The sequence below is a fragment of the Talpa europaea genome (genome assembly GCF_964194135.1).
Source record: "Talpa europaea genome assembly, chromosome: 16".
NCBI classification, from domain to species: domain Eukaryota; kingdom Metazoa; phylum Chordata; class Mammalia; order Eulipotyphla; family Talpidae; genus Talpa; species Talpa europaea.
Genome location: NC_140084.1, coordinates 21,398,692 through 21,423,462, shown reverse-complemented (window position 1 = coordinate 21,423,462; position 24,771 = coordinate 21,398,692). Strand labels below are relative to the sequence as shown.

General features: G+C 47.3%; 1 protein-coding gene across 1 annotated transcript; it reads right to left on the bottom strand.

Moving 5' to 3' along the window:
* Positions 1-701: 701 nt before the first annotated feature.
* Positions 702-2,691, bottom strand: CBLN1 (cerebellin 1 precursor; the record flags this gene model as incomplete). The annotated part of the gene is made up of 3 exons (XM_084256792.1): positions 702-899; positions 2,155-2,274; positions 2,428-2,691. The coding sequence occupies 3 exons, from the start codon at positions 2,689-2,691 to the stop codon at positions 702-704; spliced, it is 582 nt and encodes a 193-aa protein (XP_084112918.1).
* Between the last annotated feature and the right edge of the window lie 22,080 nt (positions 2,692-24,771).

Below are 24,771 nucleotides of genomic sequence, written 5' to 3'. Positions count from 1 at the left end.
GGAAATACAGCCAGTTTCCACTGGGAAAAGTTCTTCGTGTACAAATGATATATATTTATACATATACATTTTTTTTAAACCAGTCACCACAAGGTGAGTCCTTTCTTTGCAACAAGCAGCCAAGGACACAAAGTCTCTTCAGCTATTAACTCTTGAGCAGTGTTTTAAGAACAGCAATACTTGCCAAATTAAAACTGCCTCCCCCATCCAAAAAAAAAAAAAAATCCAACAAACCCTTATTTCCCACCCCTCTCCAAACTAAAAAGAGGGAAGGGGCGCTTAAGATTTCAGCCCGTGAAAGGAATCAGAGGGGTACTGAGGAGGAAGATATTTCACGCTATACAGTGAAATACGAAGTTTCTTTATGAATTGTGGGGAACATGAACATGGGGGTGAGAAACAATGACAAGGCAGTCTCTCTCTCTCTCCCTCTTGATTACACCAACTGCCATGGGGGAGGCAAGTTTATTTTTGGAAATGGGAGTGCGCAGAGCTAAGCAGAATTAAGTCGTCTAAGGAGGAATCGGGACTGAGTTGTCCCACAGCTGGGCGCACCTTTTACCCGGATACAGCTGGGCAACATGTAGGAAGTTTCAAGTCCTGCCACTTTCTCGTCCTCTAGATTTCAGCTTTTTCTCATTCCCCCTCCTGCCTGCCTCCTGCCTTTGCCTCTCCCTGCCTCCATTCCACAGGCGAGCCGGTCAGAGCGGAAACACCAGGAATCCCGAGAATGTCGAGTACTTCCAGCCCCCCATCAAGTTCCCCCGCTCCAGCTTGAGGTATGCTCTGTCGCCTTTCTCCATCTGGATTAGGACTCCATTGCTGGCAGCCTCCCGGGTCACATCCTGGTCGCCAGCGAAGGCTGAAATCACCGGCCAGCCATTCAACATGAGGCTCACCTGGGAAAGAGAAAGGCCCACTTCAGACACGGAGCCCAGGCAGGTATCAAACAGCAGCGGAGACCAGAGGAAAGGTCCACCGCAAAGGCTAGGCGCGCAGGGAGGAGCTGGGAAGCAGGAGGAAAGGAGCTCTTTGCAGCTTGCTACTGTGGGCGATTGGGAACTAAAGACGGTCAGTGTGGGTGAGGCGAAGGGTCTGCCCCCCAGACGAGAGTCACCTGCATTCCTTGCGCACACCCAGCAATCTGGACTGTGCTCTCACCCAGTTTAATGAATCCTTAGGCAGCTCAAGGGCCTTGAGATCATAGGCCTCTGGCCAGCTCCCGCCCTCCCCCATCTGCCTCCAGCTTCAAAGGCAAATTCGGACAACTCCAGTTAGGGGAAACAATCACTCAAAAACAAATAAAAAAACCCAGCTCCCTCCAGGTCCCAGCTACCACCCTCTGAAGGAGAAGACAAGCAGGGCTTCCTGCTGATGAGAAACCTCGCTTAGAGACGCACTCCCGCGCGCTCCATCCCTCCCCAAGCTCAGTTCCCTCCCCAGATGCCGCCTCGCCCGCCACTGCCTGGATTTGCCCTTGCAGTGGCATCAGCAGTCAGAGGCCTGGCGCCCGATCCCCAGCCTTGCGTTCTGCTGTGGGTCTGGGCTCAGAGGAAATCTGGACACCTCTGCGAACCTGGAAAGCGGCGGGTGCTGGCTGCGCCAAGGCTGGAGCCGGGAGGCGGTGAACTATGCCCCCTCTCATCTCTCTCCACGCCTCACCCTCTAGGGCGCGGCGCTACTAGTTCAAAAACCCGGAGTTGTCCCCCAAAGGGACACCGGAGGCCGCCTGAATTTGGTGCGGAGGGCGAGCGCGCTGGCGTCTTGCGAGCTTGGGCGCAAGGACCGGGGATCTGGGAAACACCCCACGGTGCGCAGAGCGGGGGTCGCGAAAAGCTGCCGCACGCGGGAACAGCAGCCACTACGGGAGATTCTTTGAGTTCGTAGGAAACCCCACCACCACCTTTCGAGGGATCAAGAAGGTGGAGGCAGGAAACTCTTTCTCTGGGGAGGGAATTAGGTCCCCAAGCCAGCGACAGGAGCAGCAAGGGACAGTCCGAGCCCCAGAAACATGAGGTCCTCCAAGCATCCTCCAAGCATCCCCGGGACACCTGCATCTGCCCCCTTCTATCTCCCACCCCGTACGGCCTGCTCATTCCCGCGCCTGGTCGCCCCCCACCAGGGCCCAGGTCTGGCCCTGAGGCTGCGGCTGACCTGGATGGTCTGTCTGTTGTAGACTTTTACCACGTGGAAGTTAAAACTGTAGATCCCTTTGCGCGGGGCGATGAAAGTGCTGCGTTCTGAATCAAAGTTGTTCCCGATGTTCACTAGCACCTACAAGGAGACGGGTATGAAGGGGCGTAGGCAAGAGTCAGTCCCCAACTCTCCTTCCCGAGCCTCCGCAGAGACCTCGCGGCGCCTCGGGCATCTCCCTGCACCCCCCGCCCCCCCCAGGCCCCAGCACTCCAATCTGCACGGAGCACTCACCTGGTCGAAGTAGATGATCATGGTGCGGTTGCTCATCTCGGACGGCTCGTGGTTGGTGCTCCTGATGGCCGAGAAAGCCACCTTGGCGCTGCCAGAGCGCACGGAGATGCCCAGAGCGGTGCCCGTGGGATCGGACGTGGGGTTGGAGTCGCACACCACCAGGCACTTGCCCTCCAGCACGATGGGCTCCGTCTCATTCTGCCCGCGGGCCGGGCCGGCCAGCCACGCCGCCCCCAGCAGCAGCAGCTCCACGATGCCCAGCATCGCGGCACCGGCGCCCACCCCGCCCCCCACCCCGGGGGCTGCCTGCGCCAGCCGCCCCCCCCCCGCCCCAGCCCCTTTCCTAAGCCCCCGCCTCAGCTCCGTGCGCAGCTCCGCCGACGCCGCTCCGGTCACTCCTGCTCCGCCTTGCACTCCCGGTGCAAGTGAGCCCCCCGAGCGCCGCCCCCCGAGCGCTGCACCCCGAGCCCCGCCCGGGCCTCAGGGGTGCCGCGGCTGCCCAGCCGCACTTGGATGCATATCCGCTGAGGCTCGGTCCCCGCTGCTTCCGCCGCCTGCTTCCCGCACCCGCCGCTGGTGCCGCCGCCGCCGCTCTGAATTATTGATGCAGCGGACGCTGCAGCCGGAGCGGGCGGAGAGCGCGCGCCGGGCACAAAGGCGCGGACCACGGCCTGGCCCCGCCCCCGCCACCTCCCAGCCCGGCCCCCTGCCCGCCCCCTGCGCGCCTCCCTCCAGGCCCCGCCCCTCGCGGGCCGAGGCCCCGCCCCCCGGCCAATCCCGAAGCCCTGCGCTCCCCGCCGGGCCAATGGCGGCGCTGTCCGCGCGCGGCCACCTGACCCCGGGTGCCGTTGTTATTAGGCGCGGCGAGGCAGGTGGCGCGCGGCAGCGGGGTTGGGCTCGGGCCGGGAGTCGACGGAGGGAGCGAGGGCCGAGCGCGCGCGCGCGCGCCCGAGCCCGGACCGTCCACCGCGGTCTCTGGCTTTTCGGCCTCCCGCCTCCGCGGGCTCGTCCAGCCCCTCTCAGCCCTTCCACCCGCCCCCCTCGCCGGCCCGCAGGTAGGAGGCGGCGCGCGCACCCTGGGTCGGGCTGAGGATCGCTGGGGACCACGGAGCGCCCGCGTCCGGACGCGCGGGGTGGGAGGGCAGCGCCCCCCAGCGGACGCAGGCGCGAGGGGCAGCCGGCGCGCGGGGGAGCGGCCGAGCGTGGCCCGCGGGGCGGCGGGGCTGCGGGGCGCGTGCGTGCGCGCGCGGCGGGGTGGGGCGGGGCCTGCGCCTCCACCCGGGAGTGGGGGGGAAGGCGCACGTGCGGGGTCCCCGCCACCGCCTCGCGAGGCCGGTGGCCGCCAGGACGCAGCTTGCCCGCCGGCTCTCGCCCGCCTCCAGAAGCGTCTGCTCCGCGCGCCGCAGGGGCGCATCTAGTGTGCATCCGTTCATTCGGGCGTTCATTTGGTAATTAAGGACAGGCCAGCGAACAGGTACGCAGTGCCAGGCGCTGCGCCGGGCACTGAGGATGCCCTGGGGAGAGCGCACAGGTGAGGTCTGTTTGCTAATTCAGGACAGGCCAGCGAACAGGTACGCAGCGCCAGGCGCTGCGCCGGGCACTGAGGATGCCCTGGGGAGAGCGCACAAGTGAGGCCTGTTTGCTAATTCAGGACAGGCCAGCGAACAGGTACGCAGCGCCAGGCGCTGCGCCGGGCACTGAGGATGCCCTGGGGAGAGCGCACAGGTGAGGCCTGCCTGCCTGCCTCCCGCGCGCCAGGGCGCGAGGCGCCAACAGGTACAGGGCGCCCAGACTCATTTACCTGGTACCATTTTGCAGTCAAATTATCTACTTTGCATCCGTACTTTTGATTTATCGCCCATCTTTTACGGAGTGTTTTAACCACGTGTACCTCCAAGCTTGTGATTTAGAAACGAATTCTCCAGGATAATTCGGACGCTCAATGAATTTTCGCTTCACGCTCGGACTTAGAATCTTAGACACAAACCCAGGCGCAAACGTGAGCGTGAAAATACAGCTTTGTTAAGGGGCAGCGAGACAGGAGCGGTGGAGACGGTCGCGAGGAAAGACGCTGTCCAGCCTCGGGTGCGGGAAGGCGGAGACCTGGAGGGTGAGAGCAGGCTCCTAAGCCGGCGGAGGAAGGGGGAGAGCGGACCTCTCCATCAAGCCCACAGCAAAAGCTCAGGCTCCGGCTCCCAAACCCTGGCGGGTCGGGCTGCTGCCCGCGGGGATCTGGAAACTGCGTGCTCGGCGGCAGCTGTGCGGTGGGCGGTGGCCCGGAGAGACGCAGGGGGCCGCGGAGCGCCCACTGACCGCACCTCCTTTTGGCCTCCGGGCTCGCGGCCGGCGAGGTCTGCCGCCCTCTAGGGTACGTTCTTCCCGAAGCGGGAAACCTGCCTTAGAAATGCTGGCAGCCACGCCTTTTCATTTCTCAGCCTCCTTTGTTTCTTTAAGACTTTGATAGTTATTTAAAGAATTCTGGGCTGGGGGGAACCTCATCACCGATTCCGCCTCTGTTCTGGGTCTTTGGGTTCTTTGTCAGCAGGAAGGTAGGAGGAGGGGGAAAAGGTAGCAATTTCACATCAATTAAACATTTCTTTACATAAAAATATTTTTCAATTCAGATCTTTTGGAGCCCCAGAAAGCCTTGCTAGTGTCACACCTAATGTGAGAGCATGAACTAATTTAGGAGGAGAGAGGTGAATAATGGGACTGTACTCAGGATAGCAGCCAGGACTGCAGCTGCATGGCAACGGGCATCTGGAGAAGCACCACGGGGGACCAAAGGCGTGTGCTCCGTGCCCTGGCAGAGTGCGGACCTTGTCTGGAAGAAAGCTGCTCGTGGAGCTCGCAAACAGGACTGTAATGACTTTAGGGAGATGGTGGTGTGCCCCTTCCTCTTGTCTTCACGGTGAGGTTCTGCCAGGCAGTGCCCAAACCTGAACTGCCATTTGTATGCCAGACAGTCCGCATCTTCTATTTCCAGTCTCAGCCTCTCTGCAGCCCAGACTTGTCGTTCTGAGGACCCAGGAACCTCTTTGCTTATATATCCTTGGGGCATGTTTTACTGTCTCCTTCCTTGCCTCTCAAACTCCACCCCTTCTTTCTCGGTCCCAGTGATCTGACCGACTGCACTCCATCTCCACACCCTGTTGTCTGAGCCCTTCTCAGAGTTGCCAGTTGGGACTTCATCGCCTCTGGCCTTGTCTCCTGAAAGAGCCTCCCAATTGATTATTCTGGGGTTAGTGTAAGGATCATCTCCTGATCCTGCTAGATGCTGTTCATTCTTTTATTGATGAATATCTGTCAAGTGTTCTAAGACACATAGCCTCTATTTTACTACCATGAAAGTGAGGCCTCCCTGGTTGCCTTATTTCAGATTGATCACCCCCTGCATTCCCTACCCCTCATCCACATAGGATGTGTTCAAAAAAATCACGAATGTTAATGTTAATAGACATGTGCTCTCCTGAATTGTGAGGATTAAATGAGATAATGTATAGCAGGAGGAAAGTCCATATCAGGAGGAAACCTCCAAAACAATGGTTTTTATTTTTAGTGTTGTCACATTGCTACTCTCAGAAGTCTTTAAGCTGCAGGTGACAAAACCAGTTCAAACTGACTTAAGTATAAAGGACATTATTGGTTGATGCAAATGGGCTTGGGTAGGTCTTGCCAGTGAAAGTGTGACTGGATCTGGTTATTGGTTTGGGTTTCATTTTCGGACAAGTTATTTCCATCTGATAGCCCCGTAGAAGCTACAAGCACATTCTTAGTTCTAGCCAGAAAAAGAGCACTTTTTCTGAAATATTTGCAGCAGAAATCTCAAGCCCAGTCTTAACTGAGGCTTGCAGAAGTGCTTGCCTTCCCTGATCATGGAACATGGCAGGCCTTCTAACCACATGTGTCTCTGTTAGTCCGTCTCAAGGTCAACTGCAGTACGATATATTTCACCCAAAAAGAATAGAGATGAAGTGTGATGCATTAGTCAAAACTAGAGGTGTGCATTTTGGTCCTTGGGGACCATTGAGACTTCAGCTAAACATGAAATCAGATGCTTAACGTTGGTAAGGGTTGACTTTGAATTCTAAGTGTACCTCAAATGGTAGAGTCAGATAAATATTAAGTAATAGGAACATTCTATTCTTAAAGATTTCTTGAACAATATTTTGTTGAAATTGATTTTCTCCCTTTCGTTTTTTTAGGCTTCTAGAATGTTGAAAATATCATTTCCCTGTGGATAGGCACCTAACATTCCTCATTATTCATAGATTAATGAAAACAGATGAAAATGTGAGAGACAGTCTGAAAAATGAAAGGATTTAGTTAAGTCATTTCGGAAATTTAAGACTGTAGGGTTTAACTTGCTAGGCTGTTCAGTTGTTGAAAATTGCTAAAGTATATAGCCATCTGTCTGAAGCTTTTCAAGTAATGTGTTCTAGGGATTTAGGAAACTGCATGGTTGCAAATAATGAATTTATGCTGTTGCTGTGGTATTCTATTTACCTGATGCTGTCATGCAATCCTATGTTTCGGAGAAGTTAAAGATTTATTTCCCCTCACTGCATTCAGAACTTCCCACCAAGTGCATTTTGAGAAATGAAAGTAACAGCTATCAAGATACCTGTTATATTAATGGCAACCCTACCCACCTTCTGCCACCCACCTCCTACCCCTCCCTTGGGAACAGACAGTAGCCCTCTATTGTTGGAAGGAGAGAGCCTTTTCAGGAAAAGGGGAATATTTTGTCACAGGATATGAAACAAACTTATCCTTTTATTAAATCAAAATAGATTCTCTAATGTTTATACACATCAAACAGTATTTCATCTCTTTTAGTCTTGGTTCAAAGGCCCAGACAGTACCATTCCCAAGTACCTAGTTCATTTGCCCAAAAAGCAGAAGAGAAAGGCTGTTTTGTTCTGAGGAGTGTTAAATTTAGGATCTGAAGGGTCAAATTCATTTCAAATTAATGTGGGGATCTAGACTATAAAATACTGGAATGCTTCTAAATCGTGAAGATTATGAAAAAAAAATTGTTACCTTTCATCGAGACCTCTATCTTCCTGTCTTTGTTGAATATTCAGATTAAATGCCATATTGTTGCTATTTAAATTTTAAAGGTTCAAAGTTAACCCTAAAATTGGAGACTTTTATTAATTGCAGGATTACTTTTTAATGAAGACCAAGTTTGTAGTAATGTCAATTCTCTCTCTCTCTTTTTTTTTTTTTTTTTTTGGCATAGAAGGACTGGGGTGCAGACCAGAGGTGTGGGGATAAAAAAATTCACCCGAGACAGAGTGAGGTGCAGAACAGGCGGGTCGACTGAGATATACTGCTGAGGAAAGCAGAGGACGAGATGGAGAGGTCTGCTGCGCCACGTGGGTCAGCTCCATGGCCGGAGATAGAACTCAGGCCATAGTGGTGATAGCACTGAGACTTAACTCCTAAGCCACCAGGAAGGCCCTCAATTCTTTTTTTTTTAAGCTTTGCTATTAACAGTATCTCAGAATAAACTCATAGTGTCTTTTGTTCTTATGTTAATGCCAAATTATGGGTTTTCTTAGCCTCTATCCAAAAGAAAAAAACGGTCTATCTTCTAAATCGAAAAGTATTGGTTCCATTTTTAAAGCATTGCTTTGAATCTGCTGTGATATTTGCTGGTAGACATTCTGTATGGAACCATTACATTTTGTATGGAACATAAAGGATGTTGAGGTCAAAGGAAGGAAACATAAAATAATGTAATCCCACATTGCCGCTCTTGAGAGAAAAACCACATAGGTGACATCAAACTCCAGTTGGCAGTTTTCAAAGAAGTTATGATCTGGGTGCTTTTGGGATGGTTGATCATAGGGACAAAGCAAGGTTTGAATAATTCGGTAAACTCAGCTCAAGGGTCTGCTGCGCACGAGATGCTGTCCAGGGCCTGTGCTACTTATGCGTGTTCCTGCACTCCAGGGCTTCCTGTTCAGTGTAGTTCAAGCTGCCCACATACCTGCACAACCTCCCTTTCAGACTCTTTCAGTTTGACTCACAAGGCTTCTGACTCACAAGGCTTCTGACTTCAGCTACAAGATTGCTCTGACTACTCTCTGTTTATATTTGCCCTGAAATCAAAAGATACATACCAAAAAAATCAGAAGATACACAAAAATCACACTCACACAAAATTAGGCATTCAAACAAATATTTCAGGAATGTACTTCAGATGCAATTGACATTTATCAAAGAAATGGTGAGTGTTGTCATCACCTGTGGCTGCCTGGATTAATATTCCCAAAAAATTCATTCCAACTCTCCTCAAGAGCTGAGGGAAACTCGCGGATCAGAGGGTGCATAAAGACCTCACGGAGTCAGAACACTCCAAGGATGTGGTCTCAGAAAAGTCTGCTAATTTTTTTCTAAGAAAAGGGTTTACTGAACCAGACTTCTATGTTACACCAGGAGGTAAATGGAAGGAAGAATTTAAATAGAACTGGAAGAGGAACAACACAAAAGGAAAAGGAGTTTTGTACTTTAAAAAATTATGTAAGTGGGAAAATCCCCAAATGATTTTTCCTCTTGACATCATAGAAATTAGGTCAGAGGTAGGTGCTCCGTCTTGTCCCTCTGCATCAGGCCTCAATGACAGCTAGATGACTGGGCCCCCTAAAGCCCGTGCTCCCCCACTCTGAGCCTCTCTCTGCTTTCCTCCTCCAGTGTTCTTGCTCCTGGAGTGTTTCCAAAGGGCTCCAGCTTTGGGCCAATAGAAGACACAGCAGGGGGTCAGAGAGAGGAAGAGACAGGACTCAGGGTGATCCTTCCTGCTCACCTCTGCTTCACTGTGGGGAGTGGTGAGCAGTGGCCCTGAACATTCCCTAGCAGTGGCTGTTCCCTTTCAGGATGGTGACTCCTGTCCAATGCCCCTTCCTCTGCTGGTCTCCGCTCTCACTGCAGTAACATTTTCCTCCCCTTGTATCTTGGATGGGAGAACGGGAGGTTGGAAAACCTCTGGGTTCTCAGCATCTCATGTTGATTTTCCCTGACCCTGCCAGCACCTCTGTGGGTTGTCCTGTCATTGAAATCTCTCCATTTGAATCATCTAAATTTAATTCTGTTTCCTCCTGTGATCTCTGTGGTACTCTGTGTTCCTTCACCTGCGGAACCAACAGACTCGATACCTCTCATCTTCTTGCACAATCATGAGTTGTGTAAGCTTTGACTGTATCTTTGGGGAAAAATCACTGTGAATTAGGGCTTCCCTGGTGGCCTAGGGGTTAAGTCTCAGCGCTGTCACCACAATGGCCTGAATTTGATCCCTGGCCAGGGAGCTAAGCCACATATGGCACAGCAGACCTCCCCTCGGCATTATATTTCAGTAGATCTGCCTGTTCTGCTCCCCACTCTGTCTCTGGAGAACCCTCTCACCCACAGCAACCTCTGGCCTACACCCCAGTTCTATGCAAAAATAAATAAATACATAAATACATAAATCTTTACAAAAATGACTTTTAAAAAAATCACTGTGAATTAAACTTTAACTTCTTACAAATTCACATTACCTCCATGACATTACCAAAGTAATATATTTCAAACAAAACTATTCACCATAAGTTTTCAGAATTAACTGCTGATAAGTGTAATTATGTTTTTTAAAATATTAGAATGAAAATAGTAAAAAGAATATTTTTAAAGTAGCAAGTGCCGAATCTTCAAGTAAATTATATCCTGTGTGCTTACAGTACAAGTATCTCAAAAAAGTACAATATTATTTTGTGAACTCTAAAGCTATTTTGAAATTTTGAAACTTAAAATATGAAAACCTAACCAAATGTGTTTTTATTTTGGGGAAAGCATACTGATTATTACTATTCAGTTTTTTAAGCTTGTAAACTTTTATCTGCTCATGTTCTCAGCAAATATGATTATAGTATAATAATTATAATTATACTGGATTCCTAAAGTAACAGATTGAAAGCAGTCCCTTATGAGGGACTTGTTTAGTCCATTCTCCTTAGCTGTTCATTTCACACCCCCACGGCCTAGTATTGCTTGAGGTCCTTCCCAAAACAGTATTCAAGGCTAGTTAGGAACCATCAAGCAATCGGAAAAGAATCTTTGATCACTAGACTACTTGGCAATGGCAAATAAAGTTTGGATGTACTCAATGAAAATATCCAATCCTAGTGTTGACTGGTCTAGCAGAACTGGCTGGTTGAATTCCTGTTCTCAGATTGTTATGATAACATGCTGCCTATTGCAGCCATGTAATTATGGAGTTTATCTTTGGTTTTGTGACTAGATTATACAATTTCATGAATACTTTCTTCTGACTTCAGTCACTATGAAACTGGTTCATTATTTAATGCACCACCAGTATCATGCTAGTGTATTATTCCAGTGATACTTAGATGGCCTTTTTAGATACATAACAGAACTTTGGATCTTTTCTCTAGAGTGTCTTGAACTTAAATGATAAACTTTAATTCTTTTTTTTTTAATAGTTTTTATTTATTTATTTTGTGGGACCCTTGCTGGTGGCCGGGGATCAAACTGGCACTGCAGAGGCTGCAGGCAGCCTCTCAACCCAGCGCTCAACCTCTGCACCACCAGGGGAGGCCCTAAACTTTAATTCTTATCTAGTGTACAGCCTGCATTTCAGAGAGTAAGGCCCAGGGAGGCTAAGCAATCTCAGGGAGGATGTGCAGCCCAGCAGTTCTTGTACAGGCTCTAAAATCAGGGTGCCAGGGCTAACCCATGCCTGTGCCCAGGAGGCAAAGCTGTTTGGTTAGCTGTTTAACTCTGTTTAGTTCCCCCATGCTCAGAGTAAGAATAGTCACATGTATCTGCCTTATAGTCTGGTCTTAAGTATGGGATATGATGACCCATGTGATTAACCTGAACCTGGCTTGGCTGTCCGGGCTCCAATCACTGCTGCCCTCCTCGTTGGTGCCAGAATTACCCCCCAGTGAGTTCCCACTGCCCTGTGCTTGCTCATCTTGAGTTTGGCCAGGTACTTACCTGGTCCTCTGCCAGCGGTTCTTCCTTTTTTGCTGCACAGAAGTAACAATGCCTGTGTTTGATGAGGTTGGTCCATGGAAGGTTCTCTTTCCCAAAGCTAATCCAGAGACTGTGTGCCTTGATGTCAGTGCACACACAGACAATGTAGCTTCACAGACACAGCCCCCACTCCTTTTTTAAAATTTATGTCTTCATTCAACAAATGTGTATCAGTGACTTAATATGTGACAGGTGTTTGTCTCCCTTCAACTATTGACCAGGCCTGACCCCGCTCAACTCCCCAGATCCCATGAGCCGGGGTGTGTCCAGGGTGGTGTGGCCATAAGCCATGGTGGCCACTTGTTGTGGGGACCCAGGACAGCTCAGTGAACAAACAAAACTGATCCTTCCTGCCCTTTGTGGAAAGTACCAGAGGAGAACATTTGATTTTGTGGCAACCAAGTTTTCATTATGAATTGTACCGCTATGATATTTAATGACCAGCTCCACATCATTGGTCCACACAGCCGTGAGAGCCACCGGTTTTTTCTGCTGAAAGATCTTTAAAGGATAGCTCACAGCTCAAGAGTTGGCTATTTTTTATATGACATTTAAATTTTTTATTTCTATCTTGGGATTTAGTTGGAAAATCATCAACATTATAAATTTTATGCTGTCATTTCCGTTTTTAAATTTAAGCAACTTCAAGGACTGTGAATCTGGCTGCTTAGAAAAGAGAGGTGAAGATGGTTACTCTGTGGCATTGGTTCATGTTGTCAATTGAGGGTGGCTTGCTTTTCCAGTCTATGAAAATTTTCAAAAATAAATTTTAATGTGGACTTTAAGTATTCCTTGTTTGAAAGATAGCCCACTTTAGAACAGGCTAAGAGAAGAAATTTCTCTTTTGAGGTCAAAATTATGCTGCATGAAGATTGTTTTTCTGGTCTAATCTCCCTGCTGTCCCTCCCTCCCGCCTTCCCATCAATGCCTGCGTAACCTCCAGCACTCCTGGGCTCTGGAAGTGTGGGGGCACAGCCGCTTTGAGGTGCTTCAATTATCCCACTCTTGTGACAATGTGGATCCTTCTGGTGTGTCTTCCCTCACAAATGAGTACTCTCTCCCCATCTTTGCAGAACAGGGGAGGCTTGACATTGTGCTTGTATAAACATAACTGAGAGCTTCTCGTGTCTTTTCATAAGTGAATTTTTTCTATTATGCTGGGACAGTAGTTCTTTAAATAGAATATTCTCCCATGGAAATCGCCCACAATGCTAAGAGCACACCTTGCAAAAGGTGGGTCTAGAATATAGGGTGCTTGTTCAGCATTGCCTAAAAGCTGAAGTTAGGGCTCTCTGGAATCTCTGGAGCAAATTTATGGCAGTTCATTAGTGTAAGGAATCAGGAAAACGGTGGGCCGCCATTACCTGTGGAGGGAACAAAAAGCTTGCATACAAGAGCAGGCTGGAAGCTCTGAAGCCGAAGGGTTTACAAGGGCCTCGTTTATTCTAGAGAAACCCACTTGCCTATTTTGAACCAGAGCATATGTCTCTGTGCAACCAAAAGAGTGTTTATATCCTAGTCACTTGGCAGAAGTTCTGTCATCGCTTCAGAGAGATCCATTTTAGGCCTGAGGCTTGGCATCAGTGAAAAGATGGGCTTTGGTAAAGAAACGACCCTCCCGCAAAGGTACAGGGTTGTTTTCCTCTTTTGTTGCTAGATGACACTACATTTTTTTTAACTAAAAAATAAGCAGAGAATTAAATCAGCCTGGTTATTCCCACTCATTCTAAATGAGAGTATTTGCTTCTGTTCAATGAGATGAGAAAAAGTGGGACCTCTTCACAGTTCTAACGCCCTCTGAATATTTCACTTGAAACATAATGCCCCTTGCATTTGACATAATTTCCCAATGATTGTCCTTTAAAGTGATGTTAAATGGGAAGAAATCAAGATATGAAATTGTATTTATAGGATGTATGTATAATAACTATAACATTTTAATGAACTAGCTAATTGATTATTTATAGTCTTTGGTTAAGATTGTTTTTTTAAACCTTCTTTATAGTTCTGCTGTTCTCCCTCTCAAGACTTCCATAAATGCATTTTGGCAAAGGTTTCTAAAATACCTAAAAGACTGTATGAAAATCCATACACTGCACTGGCACCCCCAAGATACTCGCCTCTCCCTTAACCTTGCAAACCCCACACGAAGATGCCCATAGTCGTGCCTCTCAGACAGTGCTCAGCTATACGTTAGGAAAAAAGTAAAAGTAAACTTGCATTCATCAATAAATCATCCATATTTAGAAGCAGAAATCATTTCTTCCCAACACGAACACACCCCTTTCAAAATTAGTCTCCTTCATGAGTGATGGTTGACGTCCTGGAAACTCGGATGACCTCTGCATGCTCTGCGTGCATCCAAGCACTGTTTTGTGGGTTAGATTCAAGGTTGTATATGTAAGAAAAGCACCAGATTAATCCCATCAGGAGAAATCACCTGATTCATAAACTTTTCACCACTGAAAAGAGCACTGAGTCTGTGCAGGTCTGCAGAGCTGGGTAGAATGAAGTAGTATCTTCCACGGTTGGCAAGACCAAACAGTAGCCTGTGCCGGTCTCCCTCACCCACAGAGACATGTTATTGGAGCAAATTTCAGGATGTCGAATTCTGATCTGGTAGAGGTAGACTGCTTCGGCCAAAGCCGTCCAGTTGGCGGAGGTGAGTTATTTCTGTCTCTGTCTCTACAAACCTGTCCACTTTCTCCTGCAATCTGACCCCCTCGTACCCCAAAAAGGCACTCCTAAGGGTGCAGTAATGTTTCTAGCTAGTAGTTAAGTTCCAATTAACTTTAAATATGAAATTTTTTCTATTAAGGAGTGAGGTTTACTTAATGTTTTTTAAATAATAAAACCCCCTTCCTTTTTACTTATTTTCCCTCTTTTGTCCCTAAACAGTGTTCCATATTTATTACTGCCAGAAACAGGTTGTTGGCATCAATGTGTGTTTTCCCGTACCTTTTACATTCACATGGCAACAATCATATTTCCACTGCTAAAAAAATTGTTGTTACAAAAATGCACAGAAAAAAAAAAAAAGGAAAGCGATGCAATAAACTAAAGCAATTATGTAAGTGAGACTTCTGTGATCTGACATCTGGGGAATGAGGGCCACTGTGTCGCTGATCCTGCTCTACTTTTTAATATCTAATGTCTTTTACTGAGTGAAGGTGCAATTCACATGCCTTAAACCTGGTCACAAAATAATGATTGGGCATTTGTTCTTCTAATTTTCACACCATCCAAATTTGTTGTCTGTCGGAGGAATCTTACTTTATACGAGGTTACATGATGGTGCCTGGAAGTATATTTGTGCAGTTACCAACATGTATAATGTAAGTTTTGCAAAACTTATATTAATAATAATAAGAAATAATAACTGTAATAATAAAAATAATAATAATCCCAGAGTGAGCCAGTGGGTTTAAACATGTAGATGGTTCTTACTCTTCTTCCCAATCTGGGATTTAATGGGATTTGATGACTTCAGAAATTCATTTGCAAATCCTTTCTATTTCCTTGTTATTTTGCAGAAAGAAATTTCAAATATCATGAAAATCTCATTTTATTTAAATGTTTCTCATCACATCCTTATCAAGAAATCCTTTATTCTTTTCCTCCCTTCCCAGCCCACTTTTGAACCTACCAGTGTTCCTTCTACACTTGCAAACTGATTGGCTTGACACGTCTAGGACGCCACAGAGGGAGTGTGGTGAATAACAGGATGTTTTGAACAACATACAGTGTGACCTTCCCTCAGGAGTCTACAGACTAGTAACTTGGAAAGTATCACATGATCACTGTATCCCATGAACATGGATGCCCCTCAAAGGTCATGTAGACCTACCCAGACATCTACACTTTCAACCTCATGAACTTACTAAATTTTCAAACTCATTTAATAATGAATTTGCAACATGTAAGATTTTTGCTTAAGGTGTATTTTTGTTTTTCCCTAGTTATGTTGTCCAAAATGCATCCTTTATTTTCACATTAAGTTAGAAGCTTTGCATGAAAGACGCAGGAGGGGAGGTGTGCTTCCGCAAAGTCGGTGGCATCACCTTTGTGTATTTTGTTCCTAATTTTTATAGGTTTTTCATTTATAATTCTTAATATTGGCTTGGCTATCAAATTATACTTTGTTTTGTTAAACTCTGTACATTGGAAATGTACTCAATCATTTACTTAGCAGACTGAAAGTAGAGGGGAAAGAGAATGGCTATAATATCTTAACATCTTTAAAGCAGAATGATTTGATAATGAAAAATACCTAAAATAATGCTCTGTCTGTTTCACTCAATGTTTCTTTACCAAATAAAGTCCAGTTTACTCTGAATTCTGTGCCAGCGGGCATAGTGTTATAGTGAACCATCGTCTTAATATAGTTTGAAAAATGGCACTTGTGTTCTGCAGTTGGTATCCTGATTTTAGCCTCGTTATAAAATATAAAGGAGACCTTAGCAGCCAGAAGAACCTAGAACTTGGTGATTCCAATACCACTCAAAGTAAATGCTTAATCTAATAACTTAAACTGAATGTTAGGCCTCATGGCAGCTCAGTGCCACTAAACAAGTTTTAACTTTAGGATAAGCCCACTGCATCCAAAGCAAACACGCCTAATACATCTCCACAGGCCAGTCGTGAGCCTGTTACCCCCAACTTGTAGCCCTCTGAACGGGCTGGGGACTCTTGCAGCACTCGGGGAGCTTATTTTCAATGCCCCAAACACCCGCACAGTGCTCTGCGCCTTCTCTATTGCTTTTAATAGCTCATGTAGTGGTAGTAAGTATCATGCTCCATAGCTGATTCTCTACTTGCATTGTTCCATGAATAATTGGTATAATCTTATGATTAGTTAAGTCTCATTTTACAGGTGAGGAAACCAAGGATAAGAAACTTGCCCAGTGCCCCCTGTATGCTGCTGGGCAGCGATGTTAGCCTGTTCAGCCAGGTTCCAGAAGCCCCGCATGTAGCTACCGTGCAGCACATCTCTCCCAGACATTGGCACACGCGCCTCATGGCCAACTTCATGAGACATGTAGGATGGATGATCTTACCCCTGTTTCGTAGATGGCAAAACTGAGGACCAGAGACCTTAAGTAACCAGCCAAAATGACAGGAGGAGGAGCAGTGTCACGCAGTGGAAAACTCCCTGCCGTCCTCTGTCCCACACCGCTACCGTTATTCAGTCACTTCAGACACTAACGAGAATTCATTTTATCCATTTGTGTTTCAGGTTTGGAATTTAACACTCTGCCTTGATCAGTGACCCCTCTGGACTGTACCCCTCTGCAGCAGGGATGGCATAAGGGCCCTCTCATGGCATGTCTGTCCTTACCCCACCCCCAGAGCCATAACATTGTAGACGAGGTGTTTTGTCTCAGTCACCACTTCCTTTCTCCTTCTCCACCTTCTGTTTGGCAGGGACACTCCTTCCCTTTTTAGTTCATTAGTCCTTATGTTCTTAAGCACCTCCCAACCCTAAAAATAGAAAAGGCGCTGTGAGTCATTTACACTTTAGCATGAATGTGCCTTCGTAACTTCACCAAGGCTGCTTGCACCTAACTCTTTCTCTGATGGCAGAATGAAAGTCTCTGCACGATCCTGCCTTCATCCCTGAAAAGACTGAGCTGGGAGTTGGTCCAGGCAGCACGATCATGGGAGACCTAATGCCGGAAGCACCTGGCCTGCGTGACTGCGCAGACCAGGCATCTGGAGCAGCTTCTAAGAGTGGACTCTCCACCCATCCATTTTTTCTTCCCCTGTCTTCCCTCCTCTTCCTCCTGACTTTTCAGAGTCCTGAGAATGTTCTCTAGCCTTTCAGTGACCACATGTTCTTTCCTCTTCCTGGTGCCCAGCCCTTAAGACTGAGATGTCTCTGGAACAGCATAGGCTCAGGGAACTGCTCTTTTGCAACCTGCAGCCAGCTGGTGTCCAGAGAGCTGGATGTGCCTGGCTGTGTGTGTGTGTGTGTGTGTGTGTGTGTGTGTGTGTGTGTACAGCAGGAAGGCAGGGAGGTGGCCAGGAATCCTGAGGAAGCCTCAAACTTCCAGCCCCATCATTGGGGTGCTGTCTTATTTCCATGTCCTCAGAAGCTGACCTGGAGACACAGATTCCAATGCAAGTGTTTTATTTTTTTTAAATAATAAATTTTATTTTTATATTCCCCCATACAATTGCAAACGCCCCATTCTGACCCCAATCCTTCCCCTCCCGCCCCCCACCTCCCCAAAGTGTCTCTGGTTCATAGTTTTTTGTTGATTTTGATTTTCACTTTCTTATATTCATTTTCCTGGTCCCTTATTTAAGTTTTCTAGATTCCTGCTATGAGTGAGACCATCCGGTATTTTTCTTTTTCTTTTTGGCTTATTTTGCTGAGCATGATCCCTTCCATCGCCATCCATGTTGCTGCAAATTGCATGTGTTTATCTTTTTTGAATGCTGAGTAATATTCCATGGTATATATGTACCACATCTTCTTGATCCAGTCATCTATTTTTGGGCATTTGGGTTGTTTCCAAAGCTTAGCTATTGTAAACAGTGCTGCTATAAACATAGGGGTGCAGGTGCTCTTTGGAATTGATGTTTCTGTGTCCTTTGGGTAAATACCTAGGAGTGGAATTGCTGGATCATATGGAAGCTCTATGTTTAGTAGGTCCAGAAATCTCCACACAGCTCTCCATAGTGGTTGGACCAGTTTGCACTCCCACCAACAGTGCAGAAGAGTTCCTTTTTCTCCACACCCTCGCCAACATTTGTTGTTGCTTGTTTTTTTTAATATGTGCCATTCTCACTGGTGTGAGATGGTATCTCATGGTAGTTTTGATTTGCATTTCCCTGATTACAAGTGATGTTGAACATTTTTTCATATGTCTGTTGGCCATTCCAATGCAAGTGTTTTAAATGCAAGTGGGAAGCGACTCTGTGTAGCTCTAGTGGGGGAGTGCAGAAGCGATGCAAGGGAAGGAGGGCTGAGGTATGTCTGGAGGTCATTTAGCATTGGATGGCCCAGTGGGGACCTTGGGGGTCAGCGTGGAATGCAAGCCTCAGCATTACTACCCCTTGCTTTGAGGGGAAAAGGGTGGGGACTTTATCCACCAATTCCCATTAGTCATTGGTGGAACTCCTGAGTCGGGGTGGTTCATGTCCCTTCAATTCCAGTGTGCTCCTTTGGGTACAGGGCGTTCTTTCAATTCAGGAAAATTCCTTCAGACAGACAGAAATCCAACTATTAGCACGGAGAGCTGCTGGAGTACACTGACATGGCCCACAGGCCGTGGGCAGGACACCCGTGCACTCTGCCGCCGGCGTTTGAAGCAATAGAAGAAGGCAGAGAGCCTTTCCTGCTAGACCATCTGTGGTCAGGGTTTCTGTGTCTGTGCATGGAGAATTAAGTTATTCATATCATCAGAGAAGCCCATCCCTGCAGATGGTGATAGTAGATCCAGAGAATTAACAACTAAGAAGGGGGGAAATGCCAACCAGTTGGCACAAAGACAAGCACAGACTCTTACTTTGTATCCAAGTCTAAAGACGTACTCAGACCCCAGGTCCACACACTTCTTCACAAAAAGCCAACTCGAAGAACTTTACTATTTACAACAAAGGTAAATGCTGTCAAGAAGGAGGCTTTAGTACCACATGGGGCAGAGCCGAATATATTCTTGAAGTTTCTAAGTGGCCATAAAAAGGATGTATTGGGAACACATAGCTTGCCATTGTCAGCTTTCAGAATTGCATGTGATGGGAAATGGCTTCAGCAGTGGAAAGGTCAGCAGCAGATGGACCAGAGAGAAGATTAGGTGGGTCCCAGGGTCCAGTGAGTTCGTGTGGGTCTGGAAGTGGGTTAGGTAAGTAGACTAGGTCAGATTTATTCCCTTGGTTAGAAAGGTGGGTGTGGAGAGAACATGAACAGTTAACTTTTTGTTAACTGATCCATCTGTTAACTGATCCACTCCTTCAAGCTGGAACTTGAAGACCATCTTGGAGTCCTCTTGGCCCCGCACACCCAGCAAAGCAGCAGGCAGTCCCTCAATCATGTCTCTGACTTCCTTCTCAGTCCCATGGCTTCTGCTGTGACTTTAACCCTTTGTGAAACCAAATGGGTTTCTTGTGAAACCAAACGGGTTTCTTCCAGAGCTCAGGTCAGTGACTTCACCTGCCTGCCTGGAGAAGGAAGGTCAGATAGTTTGCAGCTGGGCTTCGGTTTGCTTCCCCCACTTCACCTCCAGTGACCCTTTGCCCTCATCTCCTCCAGTCCCACTGGACATGCCAGACAGCTCTTCTTTCGAGTGAACTCACTACCTTTCTGAAACTTCCTGTGACCTTCCTCAGCAGAACTAATCACTTTTGCAACTGTGTGCCAAAGGTAAGGTCCCACTAAAATGGTTAATCATGTTGATTATAGTTATTTACTTGTCGGTCTTAATTAGCTTTGTAGCACCTAATGCAGCAATTGAAACAGAACAGATGCGCAAACATGGACAGATGTTTAACTTAGAGTGAGACCTAGGAATCTGCCCAAAGGACACAAAAACACTAATACAAAAGGATACCCGCACCCCTGTGTTTATGGCAGCACTATTTATAATAGGTAAGACTTGACAGAGTGGGGAACAGAACAACCCAAATGCCCCAAAATAGATGACTGGATCAAGAAGATGTGGTATATATACATGATGGAATACTATTCAGCAATCAAAAAGATAAACTCATGCCATTCGCAGCAACATGGATGGAGCTAGAAGGAATTACGCTCAGGGAAATAGTCAGAAGGAAAAAGAAAAATACCAGATGGTTTCACTTATAGGATGAATATAGGGGGTCTAGGGGAAAAAATACAACAACAACAACAAAGACAACAAAACAAAAATAAACAGACAGCTATAAATCAGAGACATTCTGTAGGGGATGGGGGGAAGGGATCAAAATGAGAGAGGGAAGAGCACAAGGGACTATGGAGATGGTGCACAGGTGAATTGGTGATAGAGATTCTATGGGGCCTACACCTGAGAAAAGAAAGCAAACATTGTAAGAAATAAATAAACAAATAGATTTTTAAAAATTAAAATTTTGAAACCTTTTAAATAAATTTTAAAAAACTGGGCCTCCCTGGTGGCGCAATGGGTTAAGACACAACCTATGAAGCTGTCCGCAGCCACTGCAGCACAAGTTCAATCCCCGGCCAGGGAGCTACCCACATGGAGCAGCAGACCTCTCCTGTCTTGCAAGCTGCTCCCCTCAGCAGTGTACTTCGGTCAATCTGCCTGTTCTGCTCCCCACTCTGTCTCTGGTGAATCCTCTTACCACCACCTCCACACCTCTGGCCTGTACCCCGGTTCTTGTATGCATGCATAAATCAATGTTCTTTAAAAATTAATTAATTTAAAAAAAACTTAGAGAAAATGAGTACTTAAGAATTCCAGAACCTTTGGGTCAGAAAGATTTGGCTTAATTTTAATATCTGAAAGATTCATAGTTTCGAGTTGTATAAACAACCCTGGCTCATTCAAGCAGGACAGGAATGAAATAAAGTCTGCAGTTTGCTCACAGAGATGATGTTGGGGGATCTCAGTACCAGGAGCAATATCTAGCATCTCTGCTGCCACTACCGGTACAGATTCCACTACCATCTGTACCCCAAGTTGCCAGACACAGCTGCTCTCTGAAAACCTATGTCACTTCCAGGACTGCTGCCACCAACCAAGATGGGATCTCTGTGGTCCCTGCTTATCCTTGTCACCCCGGGAGTCAGGCGCCATCTGATGGGCTGAGCTTGGGCCATGTGGCAAAGCCCAAGCTGTTAGGGGCTGGGAAAGTGAGCGTGTGACTTGCAAGGGGTTGCTGGTGTCTGACCCCTGTTGAGAGCCACGATATAGAGAAACCCCCCAGTTCGGGTGCTGGGGGTGGAGGAGGTCATGGCAGGTGCAAAGAGAATGAAAAAATCCACTGGAACTTTCTCTCAAGACACCAAGAACCTAATTAAGATCCTTTGCTGATACCTCTAGTCTTAACAGGGGGAAAAAAACATCATGTTCAAACTGAGTGATTGGAGGGAAATTGAATAAAAGGAATATTTACAAAGAATGGGCAGGGAATAGGGAAAGTGAGGACAGCCCTCCATGGCTAAGAACCTCCCAAACCTGAGAGAAGGGGGCAGTGCCCAGATCTGAAGCAGAGGCCAGCAGGAAGGATCACCCTGCGTCCTGTCTCTTCCTCTCTGACCCTCTGTGTCTTCTATTGGCCCAAAGCTGGAGCCCATTGGAAACACTTCAGGAGCAAGAACACTGGAGGAGGAAAGCATGGAGAGGCTCAGAGTGGAGCACAGGCTTTAGGGAGCCCAGTCATCTAGCTGTCACCGAGGCCTGATGCAGAGGGACAAGACCTGGAGTCGGCCACCTGGCAGGGCTGGGGCAGCCCAGAGAGAGAATGCCCAGGGAGAGGGAGTAAATGCTGGTATCCTTTCCAGCGAGCCCCTACTGAGGATGCACATTGCCCACCGGAGGCCAGAGCTCAGGGAGTCCGAGGGGGTGCCCGCACCGCAGTCTCGGGGAGCACAGAGCACACTGGAGAAGGGTGAGCGTGGTCTCCAGGACTAGCAGGAGATGTGCAGCACAAGAGCCTTAATCAATATGTCACCAACATTTTTCTTCTCATTTTATTCAAAGTCTCCTTTGGGGATGTCACTTTACATTTCAGTCCCCCAGCCTGCAAGATCGATGATCTTAAAGCATCCTTCTCATATTGAGTTTAACGAGAGCCCGTTTCCCCTTGTTTGCTATTTAGAATGCTCTATTGTATGGCTCAGCAATCTGCACCATTAAAGGTTAGCAAATGCCAGCCACTCCATTTCGTTGTGGTTTTTTTTTTTTTTTTTCCCTTCACAAGCTTGGAGGGGAAAGGTGGGACATGTGACCAGCACACACGGCAAGAGTCCCGCTTTCCAAATCTTCATGCAGATTCCTCTCTGGGGACTTTGTCTGCACACGGGGGTCCTACCCGCCGGCTTGTCCTCGCAACTGGCCAGGCCCTTCAAGAAAACACATAAAAGAATTGTCACTAACGTGAACTCTGTGCCTCGCCAGCATTCAGAAACCCGCAAGGACTCAAGCAGTGTGACCCCTCACCCTTTCAAAAGACCTGGTAGCTTGTGCTAAATTGCCAGTTGTTGGCTGTGTACTCTGGAAAAGAATACTTCATCTCTGTGTTCAAGAATATTGGGGGGACCGGTTGTTTTCCATCCTGGAAACCTCAAGGAGGCGAATTGAAGTGTATCATGAGATGTGTAGGTTAAAGAACACAATAGTTTTAAGATTACATTAATAGAATTTTTATTTAAAAAATGCAAACAGGGCCTCCCTGGTAGCACTAGGGATTAAGACGCAGCACTGTGAAGCTATCCGCAGCCACTGCAGCACGAGTTCGATCCCCGGGCAGGGAGCAACCCACATGGTGCAGCAGACCTCTCCTGACTTGCCCGCTGCTCCCCTCAGCAGTATATTTCAGTGGATCTGCTTGTTCTGCTCCCCACTCTGTCTCTGGTGCATCCTCTCACTCCCACACCTCTGGCCTGTATCCCAGTTCTTGTATGCATAAATAAATACATCTAAAAAATAAAAATAAAAAAGCAAACAATAGAAAAATACAGAATAAAGAACACAAGTAACTCCATATCTGTGTCTACAATCCCCATTTCGCCCTTGTTCCCAGCAAGCCCCCTAAAATCATTAACAGTATGGCAGAAAAAAGACATTTTTTTCTAATGACACAGTTACAAGCCCTGTCCTGGGCTGCTGGGAGAGGGTCTTGAAGCAGTATTTACTCTGCCGCCTTATCAAGGCCCAGCCAGGCATCCCCAGCACTTGTGAACCTTGGGCAGACAGCACGCACGCCACACCCAATGGGGAAAGCAAAAACCACATGTAAAGCTGAAAGCCTGGACTGGGTCATGTGCCACCAACTTGCAAGTTTTCCTGAGCTCCTTTTGTCATTTGGATAAGTGCTAACTATACATTTCTTTTTTTTTTTTTTTTAAGATTTATTTATTTATTTATACAAGCACTGGGTACAGTCAGAAGTGCGGGAGGGTGAGAGAATTCACCAGAGCCAGAGCGGGGAGCAGAGCAGGCAGAAGGACTGAGGTACACTGCTGAGGGGAGCAGTGGGCGGCAGGAGAGGTCTGCGCACCATGTGGGACCCTCCTCCGGTGGCCAGGGAGCAGCTGGGGATTAAACCGGCGCTGCAGAGGCTGCAGGCAGCTTCGCAACCCAGCCCTGAAACACTGCACCACCAGGGGAGGCCCCCTAACGATACATTTCTGATCTGCTGCTTTCCTACCAAAATAGGAACTTACTTCATTATTTTCTATAAATAAATAAATAAATAAATAAATAAATAAATAAATAAATAAAGGACGCTATGCTAATAAAAAATTTTCAACTTCCTGGATGTGATTTTTGGCATTTGTAAACATCCTATGCCAAGAGCACTCCCTTGCCAAGAGTGGAACGTATACCCTTTTGTTACAAGGAGCGGTCCGTGATGAGTGTACTTCATACTAAATGTGCATAAGAAATGTTTGTTTCCAGCATTATACCAAACACAGTTTCCGGTATGGATTCCAGGACGTGCTCCAAAGATTTGGGAGATGGTTCGTGTCCCTGTCCTGTGGATAGAACTCCTTGGCTTGGCCTCCCTGGCCTTCTCTGCTCTCAAATCCATGACCCTGTAGTGTCAGTATCTCATTACAGCTCATAATCTTCTGACCCCCAGGGCTGTAACTGGGGGGCCTTGAGTGAAATGGGCTGGCCTTGGATGCCAGGCCCGTGTTAGCAGATCTAGTTCCTGAGGTCAAGGCAGTGGTTCAGGCCAAGTTCCTTGATATCTCTGTCTTGTTCACAACTGTGGCAAAGTAGCACGGGTATCACAGACAGCAACCGTGGGTAATTGAGAATGCCCAAGCTCCCTCGGCACTGGACAAGACAGCAAGGAAAAAATATAAGCCCATCACCCAGGTCAGCAATTACCTGCTCCTCCCAGTCTTGTTAATGCCCCTTTGTGCCTCCATCTCTCCTCCTGTCCTCCCACACCCGCACTATGAGTCATTTTGAGGTGACCCCAGACATCTTAGAATTTCATCTGTAAATATCCCAGCTCCAATCTCTAGAATGAAAGGACTCTTTAAAAGCATTGCTATCATCATTCCTAAAAAACACTAACAGAGAAGGAATACAGCGCAAAATTAATGATACATCTTCCTGTCAGGTGTGCTTTTAATGTTCACATTTTCCTTCTCGTCTTCAT